The following is a 27,818-nucleotide window of genomic DNA, read 5'->3' on the forward strand; positions in this document are numbered from 1 at the left end:
TTATATTTTTTTGAAATGGCTGCCCTGTAAAGTTAACTATTTGTCAGATCCGTCACGATTCTACGACTATGACGATTTATTCGTAATATATTATTATTACGAAAATATGTTCAATTATAATACCTAGAACGAAAATGTGTTTAAAATACAGTAATTTTTATGATTTATCTACATAATATATTATAGTCCTTTTCATGAAAGAAGTCCCCCAGACGCGGCGCTGCAATCGCATGACGTAATGTTGCCATTTATGAGCAAAAAAATTACCTATTTTATTTACATTTAGCAGATGTAATTTATCAAATAATACTATTTTCTGCATACTTCGATGAAACAATATTTATGTTATGTAAAAAATATATTTTTATTTACTTATATTAGCGGTGTTCTACCTACTTACAGGGAAAAGATGAGAAAATAGGGTAAAGAAAAGCAATACAATTTTTCATTCAGAGTTTTAATGCATAATTGTTGGGTTACAATTTTTTTCGAAATACACGCCGCTGTTATACCTTCGTTTGTAATTCTTGTTACAGTTTTCTTTGACACACCTGCAATTAAATTATGAACAGTTAAAAATAATAGTAACTTTAAGTTTATGATGAAATTCTATAATTTCATCACGTTATGTATTTGTTCAAATTAGTCGCAAAAACGAATTTATATCATAAAAGTCCCATCAATACAGCAAAAAATTATTAAATGGCAACTCTAAAAAGTACCCGTTATGGCGGCAACTCTCTTCCGAACATTGTTTAGTGGTATTAAAACACCTTGATTCTTATGTTCCGCTTCACAGAACTCTTTCACCTTTAATATAATTTCTCGAGCCGAACTTTTTACAACTTTTGGCATCTTCGAAATGCACTAAGCTAGTTAAAAATTCACAAAAATCTACCACAACAAACGAACTTGATAACATCGACGAATGACAACATTGCCGACCTGTCAAATTTAGTTCCAAAAATCACCGCGGGACTTCTTTCATGAAAAGCACTATAGTTATATTTTTTCACCACAGACAAAACAAAATTCAAATTTTAAAAATATTCAAAAAACTAAATTATTTATGGCCAATTAAATAATATTAAAGTACTAGAGCGATTTTCTATTCGTCAACACATAACTTTGTCTCTTTCTGTCTAACTGTATTTCCGCTGTGATAATAAGAGACAGGTGAGTTTCAATAACACTGCTTTATTTTGTATTAATAATAATTATGATTATACCTATTTCTTACTTACTTCTGTCAATACATGATCTTCGCAGTAAAATTGACTTCACTTCCTGCCTCTATCCGTTTTCCTCTAAATTTCTTAAAACCACTATTATATAAGTAAGGTGATGGGGGCAAAGTGCGCCATACTTTTTTCATAGTTGACTTTGGTGCAATATTACTTGTGCTTAAGTTCACGAGTGACACTAAATCATGGTACCATAAGGATCTGTAATGTTTTGCAACAACAACTAATGGTCTAAGGGTGAGATCTATAGTGCGCACTTAGACTTTGCTCTGACTTAACTATCGAGTTAAGACACAGTCGGTATTTATAGAGCAAACTGCGAATCTCTCCGAGTGTTGGCTTAGCTTAATCCCAAGTCCACGAAATCGACGACTTACCAAAAACTTTGACTATAAGCCTAACAAAAATAATGGCCTAAAATTTGCTTTACCATCATATCTTTTACTGGACTTTTTATTTTTGTCGGTTTTTAATGAACGGTGTTGCCATTTTGTATCGGAGTTTCATAGACTTTGGGAAAAATAGAATTTGAATTCAAAGAAATTATAAATGATCTTGATAAATACCTATGAAATGCATGAATTAAAATAATTACACATTATTATGGTATTTATTGTTGTTTATTTATATTATTTATGTAATTGTTCAAACCCCATTTTTGAGAAATCTTAAAAATAACTGGTGTGATTTTGTATGTCACCTGGCAGCCCTGGCATATTATAGTGACAACGAAATTCAAACTATAACCTAACCGATGTCTCTCGCTTCACATCTGTTATTTTCGTTTCCCTGAATCTTCTAACATTTATTACCTGACTACCCTAAAAAAATTGAGATAGGAGTGGAACATATGAAATTAAAAAATCTGTTTGAAATAGAATTTCTTCAACAAAAATATAAATTAGTATTAGAAATATGTATTACACTTAAAAAAAGAATCAGAAAATAAAATGATTAAAATGAAACAAGTTTTGTTTTGATATTCTTTATTACCAAACAAATTACCTAGTTAAATTATGCAATCACAGATTGCCGGAATGCTAGACCTGTAGATCTTTCATTGTTTCTGTGTTACTCAACTTCTGCTGTCAGCAAGATCACCATCATCATAAGCATCCCCTCTCTGTATACCTATATTATGCAATACAACACAAGCTATAATTATATATAAGTAGTATTTGTCAATTTTGACTGTAGTCCTAGCTGTAAACATGGAAATTTCCTTTTTCACACTCCGAAAAACCTTTAAAATAGTTAAGCCTAGTTCTTATTTGAGAATAATTATAAATATTGTCAGCTCTTGTCATTGGATTTAAAAGTGTTGTTAACATGAAGTTAAGTGCTGGATAACCGCTGTCACCTACTAAAACAGGCATTTTCTAAATATCCTGCTGTCGTGTGAACTGCCAGGCCACCTAGTCACTATAGCAAATATTTCCATATCAGGCCCTATTATTATTGCTTGCACATTTACAGAAAAATACCCTTTTTTATTTCTGTATGCTTCAGAGTGAGCGATATCTTTGGGTCTATTAATTTTTATATGGGTGCAGTCAATAGCTCCGATTATACTGTTTAGGCCATGGAGAGTATTAGATCTTCCTAATTCTTCAAACTTCGTTTTGGCTGTGTTCATATTTCTTGGAAAATTAACAAATCTAGGAAGTAATTTACTCAACTCTGCAGAGACTTTATTTATAATTAAACATACTGTAGATTGGCTTATGCTGTTCAGATCACCACACACCATCTGTAATGTCAATAAATTATTATTAGTCACATATATGTTATGTTTCTGAAATTCAGAAGACAAAAGTCTTCAACATATGTATTTAAAATCATTTGAGAAGAGATAATATATCAAATTGAAAAACCATACATATTTATGAACACAATATTACCTGAAAACATCCAGTAGCATTTTTATGCCTTAATGCAATAAGTATTTGCAATTGCAGTAGGTTTGGCGATCCTCTGTTGTTATAAGGTTGCAAGTTTGTAATGATCAGCGTCAGGATCACATTTAATACCGTGTGTTTCAAAATACGGTTCCTTCTTTTGAATTCATTCTCACCGTACAGGATGGAAGGATTTTGGTTTTATTAGTTCCGAACATATACAACACTTTAGGCATTCGTGGATTCATATCGGCTGCAGTTCCTACCCTTTCAATGTTTTCTATTGAAGATAGAACTCTCTCTCTCCATCATGTCACTTTCGATATTGATATTTCCAAGCGCTCATACAAACAGAAACAGAAAAGAGAAAAAGTGGTTTAAAATTTTCAATTGTTGATAGTTTATACAAGTGCTCTGTTGCTGTTGTCAAAACATTGCGATCCGTTCTACGTAATAAAATTATTGTCATCTTTAAATAATTAATACATTTTCTAAAGGTTACTCGTAAATTTCTAGTTATTGCAATAATAAAATAAATGAATACATAAATAACAATAAATTGAAGATATATGTGTACCGTTTTAGATGTTTAAATATTTGTTATTGTTTACTTTTTTAAAGGATAATAAACAAAGTATTGCATGAAATGAAACATCAATTTTTATTTTGACATTTTCTGTCTTAGCTTGGGCTTAGCTTAATCTCACCGTTAAAATGTCTATAAATACGAAATCATAGTTTAACCTTAGTGTACACTAAGCAAAGTTTTTCGTAAGGTAAGTCTGAGCAAAGTCCAAGTGCGCACTATAGATCTCACCCTAAGATCCCGCTGCAAGATTGGTGCGCTCATCGACTATTTGTTTAAAACTAAATTTTTATGTTTATTTATAATTAAGAGAATATATATTTACTAGGGTGCCTATCAAAATTTGGCCGCCATTATTTTTAATTAAATTATTTTTAATTGATTTTTGGTAAAAAAATTTCGTTCATTTATTGTTTAAATAAAATAACGTCTACATCACGGTAATTAATATGAAGATTCTAAAAAATCACGGGTGCCGTTGCGCACCTGGCCGCACCTCTTTGCAGCCAGGTGTAAACAGGTATGATTTCGATAAATTTATACGTTTATAACCTATTTTTTTTATTTATATGTCAAATTGAAGCTAATTTTTTTCTATTAATTATCATATAAAGTTGCTTAATTAAATCTGGCCGCAAATAAGGGCTACTGGCTGTTAAAGATAATAAATATTTAAGGTAGAGTGAAAGAGAGTTAGCACGTAACATCATTTGTCAGACGAGGACAGCGATTGTCGGCTGTGCGACGCTTTTAAGCCATTGCGCATGCGTCGAATGTCAGTGTTCTCAAACTGAATAGATGCAACATTTTTATTCTAACATAATAAACCACGCTGTTTTGGAGTTCGTAATAAACAACGTTTTATATTTACATTGTTATTTTATTTGTGCATCTAAAAATTATTATATTAATTAATGTAAAATAAAATTGATAAAGATGAAGTCGTGTTTTTTGTGTAACGAAAAAAGCAATGTACTCGACTTTAATAATGTATCATTCCAAATGTTCTCGGTAATGTTATTGTTTCGCCGTAAAAAAAAATATAAATATCATGACCTTTTATTTACAATTGACTCTACTAATGATTTTGGATATCATTCAGAGTGTCTAAAAAAATTGTGGTTCTGAAGCAAAAAGATAAACAAGAATTTGAACAAAACACAAACCGTAAGTAAAAGTTGAATTGAATTTAAGAATAATATAGGTTATAGTTGCAATATAAATGACACAGTTCTAACTTTGAGGTTTTTTTGTTAAATTTTTTTTTTTTAATTTCTTACTAAAAATTAATTACTGCATTTATCAAAAAATTCACAATTTAACAAATATAATTTGATTAATGTCCTTTTTTTTCAAAATGTAATTAGTAAAATTTTTTTTTTGTTTATCATTACATTTTTTTTTCTTTGTTATATTAATAACTTAAACTTCTTTGGCTTTCTTAATTTTTTAAAATATTTAATATCTAGTATATTATTCAATTATTAATTAATATTAATAATAATGCTTATTATTATTTATTATTACACTAACGTTCGACGCATGCGCAATGGCTTAAAAGCGTCGCACAGCCGACAATCGCTGTCCTCGTCTGACAAATGATGTTACGCGCTAACTCTCTTTCACTCTATCTTAAATATTTATTATCTTTAACAGCCAGTAGCCCTTATTTGCGGCCAGATTTAACTAAGCAACTTTATATGATAATTAATAGAAAAAAATTAGCTTCAATTTGACATATAATTAATAAAAATAGGTTATAAACGTATAAATTTATCGAAATCATACCTGTTTACACCTGGCTGCAAAGAGGTGCGGCCAGGTGCGCAACGGCACCCGTGATTTTTTAGAATCTTCATATTAATTACCGTGATGTAGACGTTATTTTATTTAAACAATAAATGAACGAAATTTTTTTACCAAAAATCAATTAAAAATAATTTAATTAAAAATAATGGCGGCCAAATTTTGATAGGCACCCTAGTAAATATATATTCTCTTAATTATAAATAAACATAAAAATTTGGTTTTAAACAAATAGTCGATGAGCGCACCAATCCTGCAGCGGGATCTCGTACTATAATGTCGTGTCATTAGAATCTGACGGCAAATTAATGAATTTTAGCATAAAATATGAAAACAGTCTGACCCGGCGCACTTTGCCGACAAATCGGGGAAGTGCGCCTAGTATTAATAAAACGCAATAATAAAGCATCAGAATAAAATCAGCCCTATATTATTTTAAGAAAACAACCAACAAAACGCATGCCATTTTTTATTTTTTCATAGCCACGTTCTAGAAGAATCTATGTATTTAAAACCAAATTTCGGCTAAATGCGCCATACAATCTTAAGTCAGAGGCTATGAACCTTTTTTTTAAATATTGATAATCGAGTGTCAAGTATATTTTTTCTTTTATTTACGATGGAAATACCATGGTTTAGAACTACTTATTTGGTATCAGTATTATAAAGGGACTGAAATAAGAAGTTAGTCATTGAAATTAGTTATTATGTGTAATATTTATTATAAATTCTTAACTAAACTAGGTAACGAAAAGAAAATCAATGAGAAACATCTTCTAAAATATATTAGTTGTAATTATTCAAAAACATTAATCAAGCAAGGCTTGTTACCCTTACAACTTAATAACTAAAGTGAAGGAGATCGACGTTCCAGAGGATGATGTAGTCCGAGTCGATGGAAATCCCCTAAGACCTATGACTTTGGTTTTTTGTGGAACACTGCAGTAACTGGTTTCATCCAAATTTTAAATTCGCTCAGGCTTGTCCTAAAGCCCTAAGTCGGCAATCACTCTGTCTAAAATATCATAAAATTCTTGGATGACAAATGGGTCTGCGGCATTTTTACGAGCAACCTCTACAGCCTGCAGTTTTTTTAATTCATAACTTATAACGCTTTTTGAAGCTTGAAAGGTGCTTTTAGATCGTTCTGATTGACATATCCCTTAACAATATCTAGAAATTCTGTACGAGTCAGGCCGAAGCCATTTTTTTCCATTATAGGCAAACATTTTGCCATCATTTTGTCTCATATTTTAATACTGGTGGTCTGCCTAGACTTAATGATTTTTGGCCCCTTTGACCTGTGACGTGGTCCATAATAGTTTTTCTTGGGATAGCAAAGATTGATGCGGCTGCATACCCAGAAATTCTATCCGATCGAACATCTTCAACTGCTTCATTCAAAGCCTCTCTGGACCATGAAGGACCTACAGTTTTTCTTTCATAGCGCGCGCCCCATCTTAAACAAAAATCATAAATAATAATGATTTAATAATTGTGACTTATACTAGTCTATTGTAGACACATTTTAAAAAGTTTGTAACCTCTGGATTGCGGCGAAGTGCGCCATAATATAATAAGTCAGTATGGCGCGCTTCCCCAACTATATAAATTTGAGGTTTGAATATTTAACTTTCAAGAAATATATATATTTTACTAGATCTGAAATAAAGTCAGAATCTAAAAGCAAAATATTTAAATTGTGCACTTACCTCACTCGTATATCGGTAAAAACTCGATTTCTTGAGATTTACGACGATGATCACGCCATAGTCATCTCTCCTCACCACTTTGAATATCAGTGAAAATAAAATGGCTCGTATCTCAAACTCACATGACTAGAGCTATATATGAGTTTCACCAAGAACTATGATTTAGTTTGTAGCATCGATATAAGGTGTCACTACTAGTATCAAATCGGTAGTTTTCGAGATATTTGTGGTAGGTGCACTTGCCCGGTAGGCGCACTTTGCCACCGTCACCTTATTACCTGCCCAAATCGTAACGCTAAGAGGTTTACCTTTCTTCTTCTCTGTATTAATTCCCTTTACCATATTCTGTTTTATCTTTTCACATCCACTTCCACTGAAATATTCGCTATTTCTTAATATTGCAACCCATATTTATATATATATACATTAAAAACATAAGCGTAAAGTTTTGTGTCAGTTATTATCATTATTAAAATACATAATTGAATCTGCTGACGACACGAAGAAATGAAAAATAGATTATCCGTAATCCGGGAATAATGTGTGAAGAATGCGGCGTGTGACGCTAGCCCGTCCCCCGCTCCCCGCAGGCACGCATATTTAAACACGAAACAAAAATAACATTTTATCGTGCACAGAATGTAAAATTGTATTACTTATTTGTTATTTATTTATTAAAAAACATGAATGTTCTACACTTTGATATCAAACTATTATTTCTTTTTAAAAAGAATTGTCAATGTCGCCTATTTTGTATATTTTTGGTGTGTAATAAAACAACATTATCAGTTAAATGGCTTTTATTAACCTAAAGGACCAAAACGGTTCCCGCCAAAAGGCTTAAAACAATCTTTGCTTATACAAAAGAAATATTTGAAACAATGAGTGAATCGTTCTTTAGATTTTATTTTCGTACTTGAATTATCACAAATTAATCTCTACCTGCGCTCTAGAGATTAATTTTACAATTATATCATGTATCGATCAACGCTTTTAGAACGTAATTTGCCTCCAAAATAAACAACAGAGTAAATACATTTCCACAGACAAACTTCAACTTTTGACAATGTGTAAACAGACAATAAGTCAACAGATTAAAAATATCATTTACCGTGTGACAAATAATGCGATTGAAAACTTTCCTTGCCTTTAAAATACCGTAAACACACATCGCATTGATATACGGGTTGGCCCGTATGCGTCCTCATATGACGATCGAGCATTTCTCGTGATTTTAGGTCCTTCCCACAGATAGCGCATAGATAATCTGACTTTTTTCTATGCTCTCTCTGCACATGTGTTGCCAGATGCTGCGCGACTGTATATTTTTTGGGACATTCGGCGCAATAGTGTTGATGTAATAGGGGAAAATTGCTGTCCGTTCTTCCTTGATTTATGTTTTTTGAACCTAAACTTAATCTGAAAGATTTGAGGTATTGTATATTAATTGTAGCGACAAAATTATTTGTGACTGCGTTTTGTTTTCAGGTTGTTACTAAGTCCGTAAGGCTGTTTTACATTTTACTAAACTTCATGACAAGGGTTCGACATGAGTACTGCGTTTTCCAATCCGTTAAATTTATTTCGATAGTATGTTATCTGTGGCAAATTGAATATGATAAACCAAACGCTTAATCAATTCACTTTTCTACTACAGTATATTATATGAAGCAGTGTTGGTCTAGTGGCTTCAGCGAGCGACTATCACCCCTGAGGTCGTAGTTTCGATCCCCGGCTATGCACCAATGGAATAGAGACATTCGATATACCTGCTTTTTCGTTTCATTTCGTTCCTCGTGTGAATTTCCAAATGTTCGCGTAATTTATTTGCCGGCAATATAATATTACACTTTCTGCATATTGTATTACGCGGTGCCGATTTCTTTTTACAACGCGAACATATGAAGATCTTCGATGTTTTCGTTGGTAGCAACATGGGATACCTTTAACATTAATTTAGTATTAGCTCTGCCCCGCGCTATTATTTATAGTCTACACAAAACGAGAACTTTTTTTTAATAACTGTTTCTGCACAGAGACAAGGAAATATAGGTTTATAAAGATATAGATAACTTTTATTAGATAAATGCAGAACTAAGTATGTATATACAATATATTATTAGCATCGTAAGTGACTTCAGCGTAAGATTCCCATGCTCGAACGGTAAAGGAAACCATCGTGAGGAAACCACAGTCAGGCGCAGGAGGCTGACCACCGTTTTGCATTTTATTGACATGAAACAGACATTGAAATCTGAGGATCAGACCTAAAACGGTTGAAGCGCCTCTGGTTATACACAATATATGAATTTAATAATTATTCTGCTCATTGTGGTTCCATGTGTTTAGATTGAAAGACAAAAGACACCAATAAAAACACACCTAGAATTAATTACCAGCACGAACCAGCTCATCAAACCTATGTCCACAGGAGTAAGCTAAAAAGTGCTAAAAACGTTTCAAGACCATTCACTAAATTTCGTGTTTCGTCTAGCATAAGACAAATTTTCAATGTGTTAAATTGCAATGATGCAGAGTTGAACTATATCTATGCAGAGATAGATCACACCCTTGGGGGTACTACTATGGGACGTAGTAGCACACCTTAAGGCCTTGAGATGTGGTACTATCGTCGCGTGCAGAGAATGTTCTGAATCGAGTTGGAATGTCTAGACTTATGCAGAACATTAAACAACGGAAGTTGCGTACCTGGGCCACGTGTTCCGCCATGACCGCTACCACCTCATTCAATTAATATCATAATGATAAAAATCTAGAGTAAACAACACAAGGGGTACATTAATCTAGGGTAAACGGTGTGTGAGTAGAAGGAAAAACTCATGGTTTTACAAAGTTAGTGGACGGGTATTGCGACTGCGGAAGAGTTTTGCATCTGGCACAGGACAAGACACGCTACACGACACTGACAGTCAACCTCCAGTATTGGAGAGTCACCAAAAGAAGAAAAAATTAGCCTATAATAAGCCTAGCCTAACCCTTAGGCATCGTCCTAATTGGGAGCGATCGCACGATGACACGATGCGTTCTCGTCGTGCGATGAGTTCAAACATACAGATTTCATCAGAGTGTCCTATTTGCCTCGCAAGTAATCGTGCGAGCACCTGAAATGCTTTAATAACGATCGTACGATGCGTTTGATCGTGCGATCATGTAATCAAAGCAACAGATCTCTTTTGAGTGTCCTAATCGGTTACTACGCGATGCGTCGACGCGCGAGGGGCGCGGACGATGGACATCGCGCGATCTATTAGGACACCTGTTAGGTCATCGCACGACCACTTTGATCGTGAGATGAAAAACGCATCGCGCCATCGTACGATCGCTCCCAATTAGGACGACGCCTTAGACGCATGTGTAAAAAAATATTTCTAGTATGAAAAAGTATGACACTACTAAATGTCGTGTCCTCCTAGCGTACGAAAACATTTCAATGTGTGCAATGATGTAGAGCAGAACGATATCTAAGGCGAGACAGGTCACGCCCTTGAGCGGGAAATCATACAAACCTTTGCTTACACATAGAACAAGCCACATTTGTCCTTTTGAGTTGAACATTCGTGTTTAAAGAGGACCTCTTTGAACTGGCCTGTTTCACGTACGCCTTCGAATCATTTTTCAGATATTCCGAAATTGACGATTTCTTGCATTTGATTTTTGCCTTCAGACTTCCTTTTCCACTTTTTTGTGATAAACGTGTGGAATCTAAAAAATACGCCTACTTGTATTGAGAAAGTAAAAGAGACAATGAAGAGTCCTGTCAGTAGGTATTTTAGAAAAGATAGCTTGTACTGTAACATGTACTATAGATATAGCATTTTATATGATGAGGTGAAATTTAATTTTCATAAAGAAAAGGTGAAGGTTGGCTTTAATCAAGGACGCCCATGCGTCGTACTCGTGAACGGGAGCTACTTGTGGTGACTGGTCGCACTTGAATTCGTGTATGCGGTGATGTTAGTTATTTCGACTATGTGCTTGTGTGTTGTTCCCACGAGAATGTAAATGCGTGCTCCTATTTCATCATGCCTCCTGCTGATAGAGGACAAGTCTTTGTTTTTAATTTATGTTATTATTATTAATTACTTAAGATGTCATATGGAACATGGTGTAATGGTTACAGATCCTTACAAACGTTGTGTTAAAAAAAACATGGCGATTAAAAAGAGTGGCGGATAGTTTATTGCCAGTTCTTCTCTTCCGTTCTACGCCCTTGATTTGAGAACTGGCACTAAATGTAAAATTAGAAGCATTAATATGTATTTCTTAACTGACAAGTCATAAGTGTACAATGTGTTACCTATATGATTAATTAATGATTTTTGCTACCTTATCCCTTATATAAGAAAAGAACGGTATCTCAAAGAGCTACAAACAATAAACTATAGGTATATATGTCATTAAAAATATTCACATTCACTGGAAGCCCTTGCAAAAGCAGCTAAAACCAAGCTTCGAAATCTATTTATATTCCGAAGTTGTCTGATACAATTCTCACAGACCAGGCAATCTGGGGGCGATACCTAAAATATAGATAGTATTTAGACACTTAATGAATAATTGTATTTCTCAATTAATGAACAATTGAGCATCTGCATCAACATAGTAATAAATGGCGGAACATGAAAGGTTGATTAAGAAACAAGACTTGGCTCGAACTAGACTCCTGTTTGACAAATCAAATACTTTGACACTTCAAATTTACAGTCTCCTTTCTGAATATTACCATGAAACATGTTACGAAGTTTTCAGAAAAAGTTATGCAAAAAACACACAAAAACATAATTTTTACGCATATATGTTCGTTGTATCATTAATATATACGTCATTTGACAAAATAATATAATTTTGAACAAATACCATCTTACAAGAAACTAAAACCGCAACAAAATTGTCTATTGCTACGCGCGCATTTGTGTCCTTAATTTACCCGAGAAACATAATAGTGATAAAAGAGCAAATGTAAAATTTTAATATGGCAACACAAATTGATTGAGAATATAAAACCTTTTTCAGTTGACTTAAGGTCCTATTTTAAACGATAATTCTATCTCTTGTAACATTATTAACCGTTAATTATTATTTCAAACGTTATTACTATACGACATTGTTTTATATATTTTATATGTTCTATTTAAAATATATTTTTAATTCAAACCAGAAACACAAACTCTATTGGCAAAGATAAGACATAATTAAACGATTACATGCGATATGGCGATATAATTATCTATTTCTATATTACTACTGTTATGATATTATTAATGTTTAAGTTAGTACATTGGCTAATGCACAAATCGTGCCAGAGCCATAAAAAAAAAAGTTAGTACATTTTTAATTCTAATCACCTTCCGAGCAGAATAGTCTTTATGGTAGGGGAGCCCACGATGCTAAATGGGGATTTACTCGAGCGTCGTAGAGACCTATTGGGATGCAAAGCTTAGATAATAAGAAGAAAAAAATGTTATATGATATATACCTTTTCATCGGTGGGGGAAGCGGCTATAGATTGTTAAATATGTAAAAAAAAACTGTTGCATCGACATCCTCGAGCGCGTCAGATATTGATAGCATCAATGCCCTACGTATTTTTAATAATGTACGTATGTTAATCTGATCGTTTGCATGATGCGGGTGGTTGTATTTAAGGGTTGAAAATGAAAAAAAAATTAAAATTATCGAGCGCGTCAGATTTTCTAAGGGAGTGTTAAGTGCACCAAAAAAAAGCTCTAATTCACTAATCTGACGATTTCGATGGGACGCAAACCCACGGCCATTTTCATAATTTGCAAAAAAAAAATCGCAATTTTGAAATACTCAAGCGCGTCAGATTAAGATATATGTGGTTCATCTTTATGTTCTAAACGTACTGTCTCATAATCTGACGATTATCTAGAGGGATTCGCCTGGTCTGACAAATTTTTTTTAGAAAAACGGTTCACATAAAGGGCCATCCCTGCAACTTCCCGCTAATTCCATTCCTGGGCGCTTAAAATTGATATTTTGAGCTCGCTGAGTTCAAAGAAATAACATTTCTATGCATTTGAGCTCTCCCAGCTCGAAAGTCTGATAGAAGTTTCATAGAACACTATTTTTGGAATTTTTAAACCGCTATAACTTTTGAATGGATCAAGCAATTTTCACGCGGTTGGCGGTATTCGACGCAATTTTAATTGATCGAACCACACATTTCGGAGTAATCCCGAAAAAACACTTTTTCGGGTTTCTTTCGTTCACGATATCTCTCGAACTAATCAACCGCTTTTGACCAGCTTGGTGGCGATCGACGTGGTTTTTTCAAGCTTAAAGGCGGATTAGTTTTTGAAGTTGATCGATAAAGAAACCACTTTAAAAAAAAGAAATTTCTTATTTTTTAAGATTTTTCAAAATTTCTCAAAATCTATCGGTCCGAACCGGTTCAAATTCACAGGAAATGTAATTTTGAGGAAAATATTTAGAACGCCGTTTAGTAGATTCCGATCGGTTTAAGGAAATGTAGGCATCACGCAGCTGCACGCATTTAACTTTATCGACGAATTTTTGTTATTTCGGCTTGCGGAAATCGTCAGATTATATATTTTTCATTATTCTGGAATTATTTCCTTCAAAATAAAATAAAAATTAGCTACGCTCGAGAATGTCGAGATGACGTTTTTTTTTTACAACTTTGTTGCCCTCCCCTTTTATTCCGTCACTCTCAAATTGTCAGATGTGTAGAATATACACTTTTTAGGATGTGATTAACTCACCCTACCTTAATCTGACGCGCTCGGGAATTTCTGATGGTCAATTTTTTTTTACTAATCTGATCCTGTCTCCTTCACGCGCGGCCTTATATATGGGCCTCATATTTTGTGGAGGTACTTAACCGGGTACAAGGTATCCCCCTATATATTCATCTGCCGCGCTTTAGTAAATCCCGAAATCCCCTCTTGGGCTCCCCTACCATTAGACAATACCATCGTGTAAACTCCGCCATTTCGCGGGACAAAAATTGGAGACAGCCCGCCATGTTGTTTTTAACAAAAGTTTTGTTCGTCTTATAAATGATATGCAACAATTTATTTTATATGTTTTTAATTAATCTATATATTTTAGTCAGTATACTCACTCTTATTCCAAAGCTACTGAGCAGCATCTGATCGTACCTTTCTTCTACCCCTTCCCACATATAAGAAGTGCAAAAGCATCGAAGATTATTTTCGCTTCCGCACAACCTACAACATCTATTTAAGACGCCATCGCCTGACGCGTGCGCAACCGCTAAACGAATTGAACTCTGCGAAAATTCACAAATATTTAAATGTTTCAATTAAAACAGCAACAAATATGATACTAATGATTATGTAAAATGAAAACAAAACAGAAATGTAGGTATACAGAAGCGTTGTGTCTGAAGTTGGAGGTACAGAGTCCATCACTTCACTTCCTTGCCAAGGCCCGAGTATCCTTCGCAAAAGAACGGCCTGTATAGCAGTCACGGAAGTTAACTCAATGCTAAAATATACGGATCCAACATCAAATCAGTGCTGCTCTATGGATATGAAACGTGGAAGATCAGTAACGACATCTCGCACCAGCTCCAAGTCTTCGTCAACCACTGTTTTCGCCGCATTCAAGGTATCTACTGGCCCGAGGTTTCAAACGAGTAACTTGGGAACGCTGCCGAGAAAATGATACGCCCAAAAAGTCATCGCAGCCCGTGGACAGCTATTTTTAGTGGGTGCGTTGCCGGCCTTTGATGGAAGAGTATACTTTGAACAATGAAAGGTTGTCTCAGGGAAGACCCCCGGTATAGGAAGTCGATTCCACAGCTTACTAGTATGCAGAAGAAAGTGTCTGTCTTTTTTTTTTATGTTACAGGAGGCAAACGGGCAGAAGGCTCACCTGATGTTAAGTGATACAGCCGCCCATGGACAGTCGCACTGCCAGAAGGCCCGCAAGCGCACTGCAACGTGATGCTGCATCAACCTACTAATTTCGCGATGTTGCCATTGTTAAGTACTCGTACATAAACAATATATATGAAAATTATAAAATTGTGTGATCTTTTTATTTTATGAGTAAGTATTCCTATAAAAAGGTAAGCTTTGATATCATATCGAAACACACAAACCATGATATTTTTTTTCTTTTTTTATAATAATATTTATAAAATACTTCTTGAATACTTAAATCACATTCTTACTTTACTAAATATTTTTAGCAGTCTTTCTTGGGGCCTTAAGTAATCCATCTTTATGTTTAGGCTATTATAAACATTTTAAAAATAATTTTATGGTAGAATAAATATTGTGCTTTCGAAGAATAGAAATGACATTAATGTTTTGACAGCTGTTACTGTAGTACTTTTCTTTATTGAAGTCTAAAAAGTTTTCTCTTTAGAGTAATTCGTGTACATAACATTCCATTAAGCTTAATAAGTGAGAGCTAGGTGAGGGGTACCCGGTTCGAGGGCAAGTTTGCTGCAGCGTAGTTACTTGACAGCTTTATTAGGCGGTATGGTCGAAAGACTATAGCCTGCGCCATGGGCGAAAAAAAAATTTGACAGCTTTTTAAGTTATGACATTGAGATTTGAGATATTGACAAATAGCAGTCGATAATAAGTGTTTGTGTATTCAGATTTCAGATTGCTTTCTTTTTTCTAAATGTTGATTATTTATTAGACATTGTTATGTTAATTATAATAAAATAAGGTATAATTACTCTACTTTTATGCCACTACACTAAAGAAATATCTACAGATTACAGAACAAACTAAGTTATTGTTAGACATCAAAAAATTACTCCACAATGGGTGGAAAAGCAGAAAAGGGTACTCCTAAGTACATAGCAAACAAAATTAAGGCGAAAGGCTTGCAAAAACTTCGTTGGTATTGTCAAATGTGCCAAAAACAGTGTCGTGATGAAAATGGTTTCAAGTGCCACACAATGTCTGAATCACATCAAAGACAGCTTCTGTTGTTTGCTGATAATTCATCCAAGTACATAGATGACTTTTCAAAGGAGTTTGCTGATGGGTACATTGAATTATTAAGTCGACAGTTTGGTACCAAACGCGTGAATGCCAATAAGGTCTATCAAGATTATATATCCAACCGGTAAGCTAATTTACTACTTGTTAAAAACCGTTTTACCTAATATACAAGATATATATATAAAAACCATTAAAAATTCCAGAGATCACCTACATATGAATGCTACTCAGTGGGAGACCTTAACTGAATTTGTCAAGTGGCTGGGACGTGAGGGTAAATGTGTTGTTGATGAAACGGAGAAGGGATGGTTTGTGGCATATATAGACAGGGATCCAGCAACAATTGCCGCACTGGAGGCAAAGGCCAAGAAAGAGAAAATGGATAAGGATGATCAGGTAATATCAACTACAACATATCACCAACATTATGTACAATTTATTATTGTTGTAACTGTGACCTGAGGGACATCTAGGGTACTTCATAATATGTTTCTGTAGAGAATGAACATAAATACATTTTGCCTTAGATACTTGTAATGTCTTTTAAGATGTTTTTACTTTGTTCTATATATAATGTAGCATAATAAGAATATCAATAAAGTTTTGACATTATGTGATGAACATCATAAAAAATAAATCAGTGGTGCTACAACCTCTTTAGGTCTTGGCCTCAGATTTCTGAATCTGTTTCATGATCATTTTTAAATCTAATAGGCAAGTAGGTGAACAGCCTCCAGTGCCTGACACACGCCGTCAATTTTTTGGGTCTAAGACATGTCGGTTTCCTCACGATGTTTTCCTTCACCGTTCGAGCAAATGTTAAATGCACATAGAAAGAAATTCAATTGGTGCACAGCCGGGGATCGAACCTACGACCTCAGGTATGAGAGTCACACGCTGAAGCCACTAGGCCAACACTGCTCTGATGATCATCATACATTATATTAAATAAGATCAATTTGGCATATTTAAATTTCATAACTTCTAAGAATGGGCCCAAACATTATTACAGAGTTTTGAAGTTATATAATAAACATATAATCCCAACGATAGTCTATAGTATTTAATTAGTAAAGTTTTGAAACAATCTCCAAATATTATACAAACTTTACTATTAACATTTATCATTGTTATAGATAAATGAGTTTTAAAATTGGTCCACTACAAAAAACTAACAAAAATAATTTTTATGTTTGTATTGAAAATAAAAACAAGCATTATATGTATGAAAAAATAATTTCAGGAAAGAATGTTAGAGTTTATACAAAAGCAAGTAGAAAAGGGAAAAAAAGATAAAGTTGACGAAGAGCCAAAGTACACAGAATTCAAAAGAGAAAGCAGTCAAGAGAAATTAACACTTAATCTTAATTTAAAGAGGAAAACAGAAGGTGAGTACATATAACTATTAGTAATAATAATATATATAGCCTTTACATTCCGAAACTCCGTGATCTTCACTACAGTATATCTCGGAGTTTAGTGTGCCCAGCAAAGGCCTCCTCTAACTCTTTCCACTGTTCTCTATCCTTTGCGACTCTTCTCCAGTTGTAGACTAGATAGTGATTCACGAGTTCTTAAAGTGCTGGTATTGAGTGACGCTAAACCAAATGTAGTGTAGTCCTTAACCAAGGACAGGTTTCATTTTAAAATGTATCTACAAACTTTTACCTTCACTCGCCGAATGCTAATGAGCATTCAAAGGTTATATAAACAACTAGTAGACTCAGCCAAGCGTTGCTGTGGCTAAGATTTTTGTTATATTACATAATAGTAAACTATTCAAGAGAAACGGCAGGAGAACACCAATCCACCATACTTTTTTGGTGGTTATGCCATTAAATTGTAGCATGTGTGAAACGTTGGTACTTTCAACACAGCGCCATCTGTTAGAATTGTGACTATCAAATAATAAACAAATATTTAGCAATAAAATAATATTGCGGGTATAAATTGAGATGTAAGCTATCCTATCTTTTAAGTTGGACCAAACTGCACACAGTGTGCAAATTTGATTGATATCGGTTTGGTAGTTTAGGAGTCCATAGCGGACAAACAACGTGACACGTAATTTATATATATTAAGATGTAATAAATTTGTTACAGAAAAAAAGGTGGACTTACCAAAAGCAACATTGTTTACTAAAACAAAGGAACCGAGTAAAGAATCATCGAAGAAACAAAAAATTGATTCAAAATCAGCCCTAGATGAGATTATGGAAATGCAGGAAAAGCAAAAAGAAAGAGCTAATAGGTATGTTTAATATAATTTAAGTAGTGCAAGCTCAGCAAGTACCATGATGCAGGAATGTTTGGAATTTCACTAACTTAACTAAGTCTAACTTTCACTAAGTTTGACTATGGTAATAAGAGACAAAGATAAATGTATATAATAATAATAGCATTTATTGTTGTAAAATACTTAATATAGTACATAAAAAACTGTCTTGATAGTTGCGTACCTTTATTTAAGAAGCTCAAAATTTTATCTCTTCCATGTATTTATATTTTAGAGATATCCTTATTCGTGCACAGAAACATACATATTTTTAAGTCGAATGTAGAAGTTGAAGTAAGAAGTAGACATGGGGAGAAATTGGCTGTGCCAAAAATCAATCTGGAACTGTTTCGGAAAAACAGCTTTTGTATGGCAATTAAAGTCTACAATAAATTACCAAAAGAATTAAAAGATCTTCCGTGTAGATTCTTTAAAAAGCGACTTAGTGAATTACTTTTAGAAAAAATGTACTATTCAATAAATGATTATTTGCATGAAACACCGTAATTGATATAAAGCTAATGTATATAATATATTAGACTAGATAGTATAAGAATAATTGACATTGAATAATAATTTGAAATACTTTAAGACAAATTTGCGCGCCATCGTGTGTGGCAGAATATGCGAACGATTTATGATTGTATCACCTTAACATTTTGTACCATATTCTTGCAAAAAATAAATTATTATTATTATAAAAATGTGAAGTACTATACACACTAATAATTAATTGGCAAGCGGGTTACTATATTTTCTACATTTCAAAATTTAGAAAATATGATGAAATCATCAAAGCTATGCATTTTGGTCCTTCGAGCCGGATTGGGACCTATAGATTTATTTTTAATATATTTCGCTAAAAAATAATTTTTGTTACCTAAATTTTCATTTGTTTACTGTTTTTAATGCATTTTTCAGAAAAGATTACTGGCTAACTGAGGGTATTATAGTGAAAATTGTAACCAAATCCCTTGGTGATAAATTTTACAAAAGAAAAGCGATCGTGGAAAATGTTGTTGACAAATATGGCGCTCAAGTTAAATTAATTGATGAAAATGTCAAATTAAAGTTGGATCAGGTACGCTATCTTTCTTACTGTACTTAGAGTGACGTGTCGATCGCGTGATTGGTAAATCAGTTGACGTTTGTGTCTCAGATGCGCAAACTTTACCCCACTCCCTTTTTTAATGCTCAAGAAGTTTGCCGGTATCTGTACCCGAAATCTTTCTCCAAAATCTTCTTGTTTTCGTCTCTCATCTTCGGTTCTATTTAATAATCTTTCTCTGCTGTCTTTTATATCATCTTCACAGGTTTTAGTGGGCGTATTCTCTCTTTTCTTCCCACTTGGACATTCCAAGTACCATCTGAACCATCTGTCATCAAACGGGGTCAAAGTGTCACCACGTCTATTATTTTGAAGTCTATAAGTACTTGATTGTCAAATTTAGTTTGACATTCAGTACCATGACATTGACGTTTCATAACTGTACAATGTTACCTGTATGAAAAAATATTTTGTATCTACTGAAAAATCTATTAGTGTTAATTTTATTTTTAGAATCACGTGGAAACAGTGATTCCGAGCGCGAATCGTCCCATACGATTTGTGAACGGGGCGTATCGTGGTCTACGAGGCGTTTTACGAGATATAGATACTGATAATTATTGCTGTACTGTGGAGGTATGTAGGAATTAGATGGCATTCAATTTTTTATTTATTAAATCTTTATTTTGAAACTTGTTCATATTTATACAAATCTAACACTTTAAATAGAAAGGAAGATATGTTAGGAATTTAATTGTCATTAAAATATTAAAAATATGTGGCATTTTAATTTACAATTCGTATAAAATACTAATATTTCATTTCATATAATTTAAATGAAAATAAATGAATGATTAAAAATAGAACTTTTATTATTGCAATTCGCCCTTTCTTGCTCTCTCTCTCCCTTTTCTTTGACAAAAATGCTGCACATCTTCGTGACGCTAATATTATTATTGCGTTTCATCCGTAAAAATATTACCCTCATAAAGAAGTTTCACTTCAAAAATATGCTTCATTTGGCGAAAATATATTTTAGATTTTTTTTCTTTACAGGTGTCAGAAGGTCCCCTTACGGGGAGAATAGTGAAGAATGTACAATACGAAGATATCAGCAAATTGGCGACGTAATTAAAACAATTTATTTTTCACATTTGTTTTATTTCCTTGTGAAAATAAATTGTATTTATATAGATTTTTGGGGTCTATCAGTGGTGCTATAACCTTTTTAGGTCTGGGACTCAGATTTCTGTATCTGTTTCATGATCATTTGTAATCTAATAGATAAGTGGGTGACAAGCGAAGGTTTGGGTCTAAGGAAAGTCAGTTTGCTTATAATGTTTTCCGTCACTGTCGAGGGAATGTTAAACGCGCATATAGACAGTTCATTGGTGCACAGCCGGGGATCGAAGCTACGACCTCGGAGAAGGGAGTCGCACTATAAGCCAACACTGCTCAATTACAACAAAGCACTCGTAAATTTAATCTAATACAATTTTGAAATCTAAGCTCTTACTGGTAAGCACATTTTTATGAATAAACTCAGTATTGTATGGCGCAACCCGGACATATATGTATTCCATGTTAGCCAATAAATTTCGTATAATTGTTTTTGTTATACTAAATGTAGATGTAGGATTACGAAATAAAAAAAAATCCCGCCAATTTTTCGGCTACTTTTTACTCTTGTCATAATTTTTAGTAGTAATAAATAAAACACATGTTATCAATGAAACATATAATTCACATTCGATTGTACATTAATTCATAAATATAACATTTAAGCTTACCTAAGTGAGTTAAAACTGACAGAATTGCCTTAAACACCGGAGTATATTGACATAAAAAATTAATAATTTTCGCTGTGAAAACGTTACGTACAAAGCGTCTTGTGAAAGGAACTATTTGTTCATAATTTTTAAATTCGAATTTATCCTCATAAAGCCCCGAGCGCGGGAAATCTTTCTAACGTCGCCATCTTGATAAATTATTTGCTCCAAAATTTTAATATTCGAATTTGACCGTGTAACAAAGCGTCACCGGAAATCGGGACTGGCGCCGCCATATTGAAAAATCAATGGCTCCAAGTATTAAATTCGGATTTGGCGCGTAACGAAGCTTCACCGGAAATTGATACTAACGTCGCCATCTTGTAGTATCACACTTTTCAAATTACAATCAAACCTTCCTTTCAAATGCGTAAAAATCACTTACAGATAATAAGAAATTGTTTGATTTTTTTACTTATGATATATAATTTAATGGCGCTCAAGACTAATATTATTTGATTTCTAAAGACGTCTTATTCACAGCGAAAATTACACGAATAAAACTTTATAAAGGTAAGGCACCATTGGAAGGATTACGCGTGATATTCAAAAATAAATTCTAGCGTTCTTCTAGAGAATTAATAATATTGTGATGCTTTAAAATGGACGATTATTATAAGTACCACAATTGCACTTAAAAACTAGAATCTAAGCCTTTAGACCGATCAAATAATTTAATTTAAACATTGATTAGTGTTGCCATTTTCAATAGAAACTTTTTAAGCTCCTAAACACGGGTAATTTAAGATTGGAATTTATAGCTTAGGGTGCCAGTCTAAGCATGACAAATTTGACAATGACAAAGCTCTCGTATGTCAAATTCAATACTTTTGAGACATTAGAGTATAGTCTTAGTAGATTCTTAGGAGAGTAAAAGAATGATAAGAAAATAAATGAATGATTAAAAATAGAACTTTTATAATTAGAATTATCCCTTTCTTGCTCTCTCTCTCTCTCAATCGCTCTCTTCCTTTTCTTCGACAAAAATGCTGCACATCTTCGTGACGCTAAATATATATTATTATTGCGTTTCATCCGTAAAAAATTTACCCTCATAAAGAAGTTTCACTTCAAAAATATGCTTCATTTGGCGAAAATGTATTTTAGAATTTTTTTTTTCTTTACAGGTATCAGAAGGTCCTCTTACGGGGAGAATAGTGAAGAATGTACAATACGAAGATATCAGCAAATTGGCGACGTAATTAAAACAATTTATTTTTCACATTTGTTTTATTTCCTTGTGAAAATAAATTTTATTTATATAGATTTTTGGGGTCTATCAGTGGCGCTATAACCTTTTTAGGTCTGGGACTCAGATTTCTGTATCTGTTTCATGATCATTTGTAAATCTAATAGATAAGTGATCAGCGAAGTTTTAGGTCTAAGGCAAGTCAGTTTCCTCACAATGTTTTCAGTCACTGTTCGAGGGAATGTTAAACGCGCATATAGACAGAAAGTTTATTGGTGCACAGCCGGGGATCGAACCTACGACTTCAAACATGAGAGTCGCACGCTGAATCCACCAAGCCAACAAAGCACCCGTAAATTTAATCTAATACAATTTTGACATAATTTTTAAATCTAAGCTCTTACTGGTAAGCTACCCCGGCTGACATTTTTATGAAGTATTGTATGTATGGCGCAACCCGGACATACTACTATGCCTTGACTAGGGACCGTTCAAGCATGACGTAAGCAGATTTACTGCAATTTATTCCCCCCCCCCCCCCTCTTATAGCAAAAGTAAGCAAAGCTCCCAAAATAAATAGTACATAGACGTATTAATTTTTAGTAGGAATCCTTGAAAATGCATTTCGTTAGTTCATAGACAATGTGTGTAAAAAGTAAATAATTACCGTTGACGTAATGACCAAATTAGAAAATCAAAGACCCCCCTCCCCCCTATAGTGCGTACCTACTAATAATAATACTTGACTGGCCCCTAGGAGCATTAAGAATATCCATAGTCCTAAATCACCTGCATCATGAGCACGACCCTACACCATCACACATCGCAGCATTATATATTTTCCTTTCGTAAATGTTTGAACCTTTTTATATTTATGTATTCCATATTTGGCTTTAATATGTTTATAATTAAAGAAAAACGCTTTTTACCGGATTAAAGTTATGTATTATTATAAATTTACAACTATTTGACATAATTTTAAATTTATCCGACGTTTCGCGTGCTTTACAGCGTGCGTGGTCACAAAGCACGTTTTTCTTTAAATGTTATGAGTTATGTTAATCAAAGACAATACTATGTTTATAATTGTTTTTGTTATACTAAATGTAAATGTTAGATTAATTACGAAATAAATAAAAATTTCCCGCCAATTTTTTGGTTACTTTTTACTCTTGTCATAACTTTTAGTGGTAATAAATAAAACACATGTAATCAATGAAACATATAATTCACATTCGATTGTACATTAATTCATAAATATAACATTTAAGCTTACCTAAGTGAGTTAAAACTGACAGAATTGTCTAAAACACCGGAGTATATTGACATAAAAAATTAATAATTTTCGCTGTGAAAACGTTACGTACAAAACGTCTTGTGAAACTATTTGTTCATAATTTTTAAATTCGAATTTGACCGCGTAACAAAGCGTCACCGGAAATCGGGACTGGCGCCGCCATATTGAAAAATCAATAGCTCCAAGTATTAAATTCGGATTTGGCGCGTAACGAAGCTTCACCGGAAATTGGTACTAAGCGCCTTCCTTTCAATATGCGTAAAATCACTTCCAAATAATAAAAAAATATTAGATTTTTTTACTTATGATACATAATTCAGTGTGGCGCTCAAGACTAATATTATTTGATTTCTAAAGACGTCTAATTCACAGCGAAAATTACACGAATAAAACTTTATAAAGGTAAGGCACCATTGGAAGGATTACGCGTGATTTATTCAAAAATAAATTCTAGCGTTCTTCTAGAGAATTAATAATATTGTGATGCTTTAAAATGGACGATTATAATAAGTACCACAATTGCACTTAAAAACTAGAATCTAAGCCTTTAGACCGATCAAATAATTTAATTTAAACATTGATGTAGTGTTGCCATTTTCAATAGAAACTTTTTAAGCTCCTAAAAACGGGTAATTTAAGTTTGGAATTTATAACTTAGGGTGACAAAGTCTAAGCATGACAAATTTGACAATGACAAATCGTATGTCAAATTCATAGGTTTTTGAGATATAGGAGTATAGTCTTAGTAACTTTTTAGGAGAGCAAGGAAGCCCAAATAAATTGATTCTTGCCTTAAATTATTTAACCATCTAAAAACAAGTTTACACGAACTGTCACCTTCAAAATGCAGTAAGCGTAAATAACTACGTATAAAATGCTTTTAAATACTTCAAAAAAAGCTATATCTAATCAAAAATTCTACTTAAGCATTCGCCGCGAAATTGTCATAAGGGCTTGTAAAAAAGTACAGCGGATTCAAAGATCTATAAATTGGCAGTTGTCTATGAAATATTGCAATGGATATGGCAACATTTTAGTAGACTCTTAGGTATTCTATGAAACATAAATCTAGTTACAAGGACTGTCAAACTTCTGTATGACATTTGACAGCGCGATACGAGATTGTAGAATATGGAGCTTAGGCACTTATTCCAGAACGTCAAATATGAATCTAGTTACAGCAGCTGTCAAATCATTTCTGCGTGACGTTTGACATTTGACAGCGCGATCCGAGATTGTAGAATATGGAGCTCAGGCACTTATGCTAGAACGTCAAACATGAATCTAGTTACAACAGCTGTCAAACCAATACTGCATGACGTTTGACATACGTCAGTCGTGTTACGCGCCAAAACTCCCTCGTTCTTGACACTTTATATGGGCAAAATATTTCCATACGAAGCATATAAAAAATAATTTTGACCATATGACGTCATTTGACATCCAATCGTTACCGAAGTTCGAGACGTCACCAGTGAGACAGTGTTATAGGCCGGGCAAACGGGCTCCCCTGATGTTTAGTGATACCGCCCTCTCTTTGCCAGAGGGCGCGTTGCCGGCCTTTTAAGAATTTGATACGCTCTTTAAAGAACCCCTTATCATTGGAACCCTGTATCATTGGCCACGCCTATCGCAAAGAAGGTAACCTGTTTGTAACTAGATTTATAATATTTTTTAAACCTCTAAAAAACTGATATTGATCTTTCAATCCTCTGTAATTTATGCCTTTAAAGCTACATAAAAATCTGACGAAAAACATGTTATTGTTGTAAAAATGGCGCTAAAAAATCTGAATTTGACATTGACAGTTGACACTTTCAGTTACCCAAAAGCATCATTTTGGTTTGTGCTACTTCTTAAGTAGTTTTTCTTCCTCGGCATTGTTCTCTTCGGTTTTGTATGTAGAGTTTGTGAGGAGGCTGGATGGTAGAAACTGTAAAAAAATTTAACAAATTAATGTTACATAAATATACATACTTGGTTTTACAACCAAACTATATAGACATTTTAAAAACGCGAAAATAATGTCAGGATGAAGCTGGTTCATCGACATAGCTTTGAGGGCGTCATACTTGTGATTTTACTACTACCGATTTCTGACGTGGCGACGCATGTCGTGGCGACGCGTCGCCCCTCTATATGATGGTATATATATGTTAACGTAAAATTGTAAACACCGTTAGATTGTAATCTATCTCGCGAGATTATAAACTGTCGAAAGATTGTGAACCTCAGTGTACTGCTTACAATTTAACGTATTATTATTCGGTAGATTGTACTACACTAACTTAGTTATTAATCAAACTTCTTTGGTCAATTACAGATTAATTTTACTTCTCAACAATTTCATATAACTACCGAATAATAATACGTTAATTTGTAAGCAGTACGCTGAGGTTCACAATCTTTCGACAGTTTATAATCTCGCGAGATAGATTACAATGTAACGGTGTTTACAATTTTACCGTGACATATATATATATATAGTCTATATGCAGTAGTGTGTACGGTGTGTGTATTTCGAAGTCACTGATTAAACGAATTAAGTAGTCACGGTTTGAAATAAATTCGTAAATTTTTGTATTTAATGAAAATAAATGTTTATTCAATATATAGTCATCGTTATCTGGAAAAAAATAATATTTTATTTTATCATTATGACATATTTAGTTCCTATCACAATCTGTTCTTTTCTGCTTTTCATATTACTTTTACAAAATAATGTCGATGTTTCACATCTGCCAGGCGTCCTGTGACGGCTCACATTTTTTGAGATTATTAGTCTTAAAGTCGAATTGGTTCGGAAACAATGGGCAGCTCCATATAGTGGGGGTAAACTACCTTACTACTAAACTACTAAATTAATTCAAAAACCTTTACAAACCTTCAATATTTCATTATAGGAACTTCCAAATTCTAGCAGCATAAATAAATAATACTTATTAATATAACAGCTATAACATATTTAAATACGGTAAAGGCATAAATTTGTGTATGATGAAATTATTAATAAATAGTGTAAAATAACATCTCGTTCATTCACCTGAGGTCACTGACCTCAATTCTATTTTTGTGTTCGGAATTCCTGTTTTTCTTAAAAATCTCTTAACTAGAAGGTTATCTTAATTTTGCCATACTAGGTATGTAACCTGTTTTTATATGTAAATGTAAATAAAGGGGCCTCATAGCCTAGCAGTCTTATTAAGTGGCAGCTAGGTGAGGGGTACCGGGTTCGATTCCCGGTTCGAGGGCAAGTTTTAATTTAATTGAAATTTGTTCTCGGCCTTTGGGAGGGTTGTGCGGTACCGGGCGAGTGCCTAAACCGTACATGGAGGACACGGTCGAATTTCTAAAGCACAAATGCACAAATCGTGCCAGACATAAAAAAAAAGTAAATAAATAAAAATCTCACCTGCTTTATTGGCGACTTTTCATTTTCAATTATATCATCAAGCCTATCTCCTTCACGAAGTAACTGAAAAATTAAAGAAATATAATTATTTTTTTGAAAAACCTAGAAGAAATTATTATATTAAAAAACAATTATTTTTGTGTTTATTATAATTATTAAACGAAAAATATAGTTAAAAATAAATTATTTTTGTGCGTATTATAGTTATTAAACTAAATTTCCAAAAAAATAATTTCCTGTGTCTGATGCAGCAATTCTTCAGCAGTCCCTATAACCATCCACTAACATTACAAAGCCATTTTTCTTTTTTATATAACAAGGGGCAAACGGGCAAAGCCAGTGCCTTGCCGACCTATTAAAAATTGGTACGCTCTTTGAAGGACCCAAAGTCGAATTGGTTCGGAAATACCTGTCCCCTATGGACATTCAATGTCGGAGCGCTCGCAAGTGCGTAGTCGGCCTTTTAAAAATTGGTTCGCTCTTTGTCGTCCCTAAGTCGAATTGCTTCCCAAATACTTACTGACCA

General features: G+C 33.6%; 3 protein-coding genes across 5 annotated transcripts in view; 1 reads left to right on the forward strand and 2 right to left on the reverse strand.

Moving 5' to 3' along the window:
• Positions 1 to 8,028: 8,028 nt before the first annotated feature.
• On the reverse strand, positions 8,029 to 15,600 carry LOC125058924 (zinc finger protein 614-like). 2 transcript variants are annotated; one of them, XM_047663062.1, is made up of 6 exons: positions 15,453 to 15,600; positions 14,376 to 14,543; positions 11,679 to 11,787; positions 10,774 to 10,969; positions 9,016 to 9,189; positions 8,029 to 8,665 (listed from the first exon to the last, which is right to left on the reverse strand). In XM_047663062.1, exons 1-6 carry the CDS (start codon positions 15,498 to 15,500, stop codon positions 8,350 to 8,352), a joined length of 1,011 nt encoding a protein of 336 aa, XP_047519018.1. In that variant the 5' UTR covers positions 15,501 to 15,600; the 3' UTR covers positions 8,029 to 8,349. The 2 variants fall into 2 exon arrangements, with proteins under 2 accessions (XP_047519018.1, XP_047519019.1); XM_047663063.1 differs by having other exon boundaries at positions 15,381 to 15,572.
• Positions 15,601 to 15,848: 248 nt separating this feature from the next.
• Positions 15,849 to 22,614, forward strand: LOC125058794 (DNA/RNA-binding protein KIN17). Of its 2 annotated transcripts, none has more exons than XM_047662948.1 (7): positions 15,849 to 16,366; positions 16,446 to 16,638; positions 17,486 to 17,630; positions 18,346 to 18,493; positions 19,439 to 19,598; positions 20,079 to 20,201; positions 22,522 to 22,614. In XM_047662948.1, the coding sequence occupies exons 1-7, from the start codon at positions 16,059 to 16,061 to the stop codon at positions 22,594 to 22,596; spliced, it is 1,152 nt and encodes a 383-aa protein (XP_047518904.1). In that variant the 5' UTR covers positions 15,849 to 16,058; the 3' UTR covers positions 22,597 to 22,614. The 2 variants fall into 2 exon arrangements, with proteins under 2 accessions (XP_047518904.1, XP_047518903.1); XM_047662947.1 differs by lacking the exon at positions 22,522 to 22,614 and adding an exon at positions 20,622 to 20,714 and having other exon boundaries at positions 15,850 to 16,366.
• A 1,180-nt stretch (positions 22,615 to 23,794) lies between these two features.
• Positions 23,795 to 27,818, reverse strand: part of LOC125058793 (unextended protein-like) — a 43,161-nt gene continuing 39,137 nt past the window's right edge. The window contains exons 13-14 of the mRNA XM_047662946.1: positions 27,293 to 27,355; positions 23,795 to 25,813 (exon numbers count right to left, since the gene is read on the reverse strand). Of these exons, the coding sequence (XP_047518902.1) occupies positions 25,730 to 25,813; positions 27,293 to 27,355 (147 nt within the window). The 3' untranslated portion in view covers positions 23,795 to 25,729. The remainder of the gene's footprint in view (positions 25,814 to 27,292; positions 27,356 to 27,818) is intronic.

This window comes from Pieris napi, chromosome 18 (assembly GCF_905475465.1).
Source record: "Pieris napi chromosome 18, ilPieNapi1.2, whole genome shotgun sequence".
Lineage (NCBI taxonomy): Eukaryota > Metazoa > Arthropoda > Insecta > Lepidoptera > Pieridae > Pieris > Pieris napi.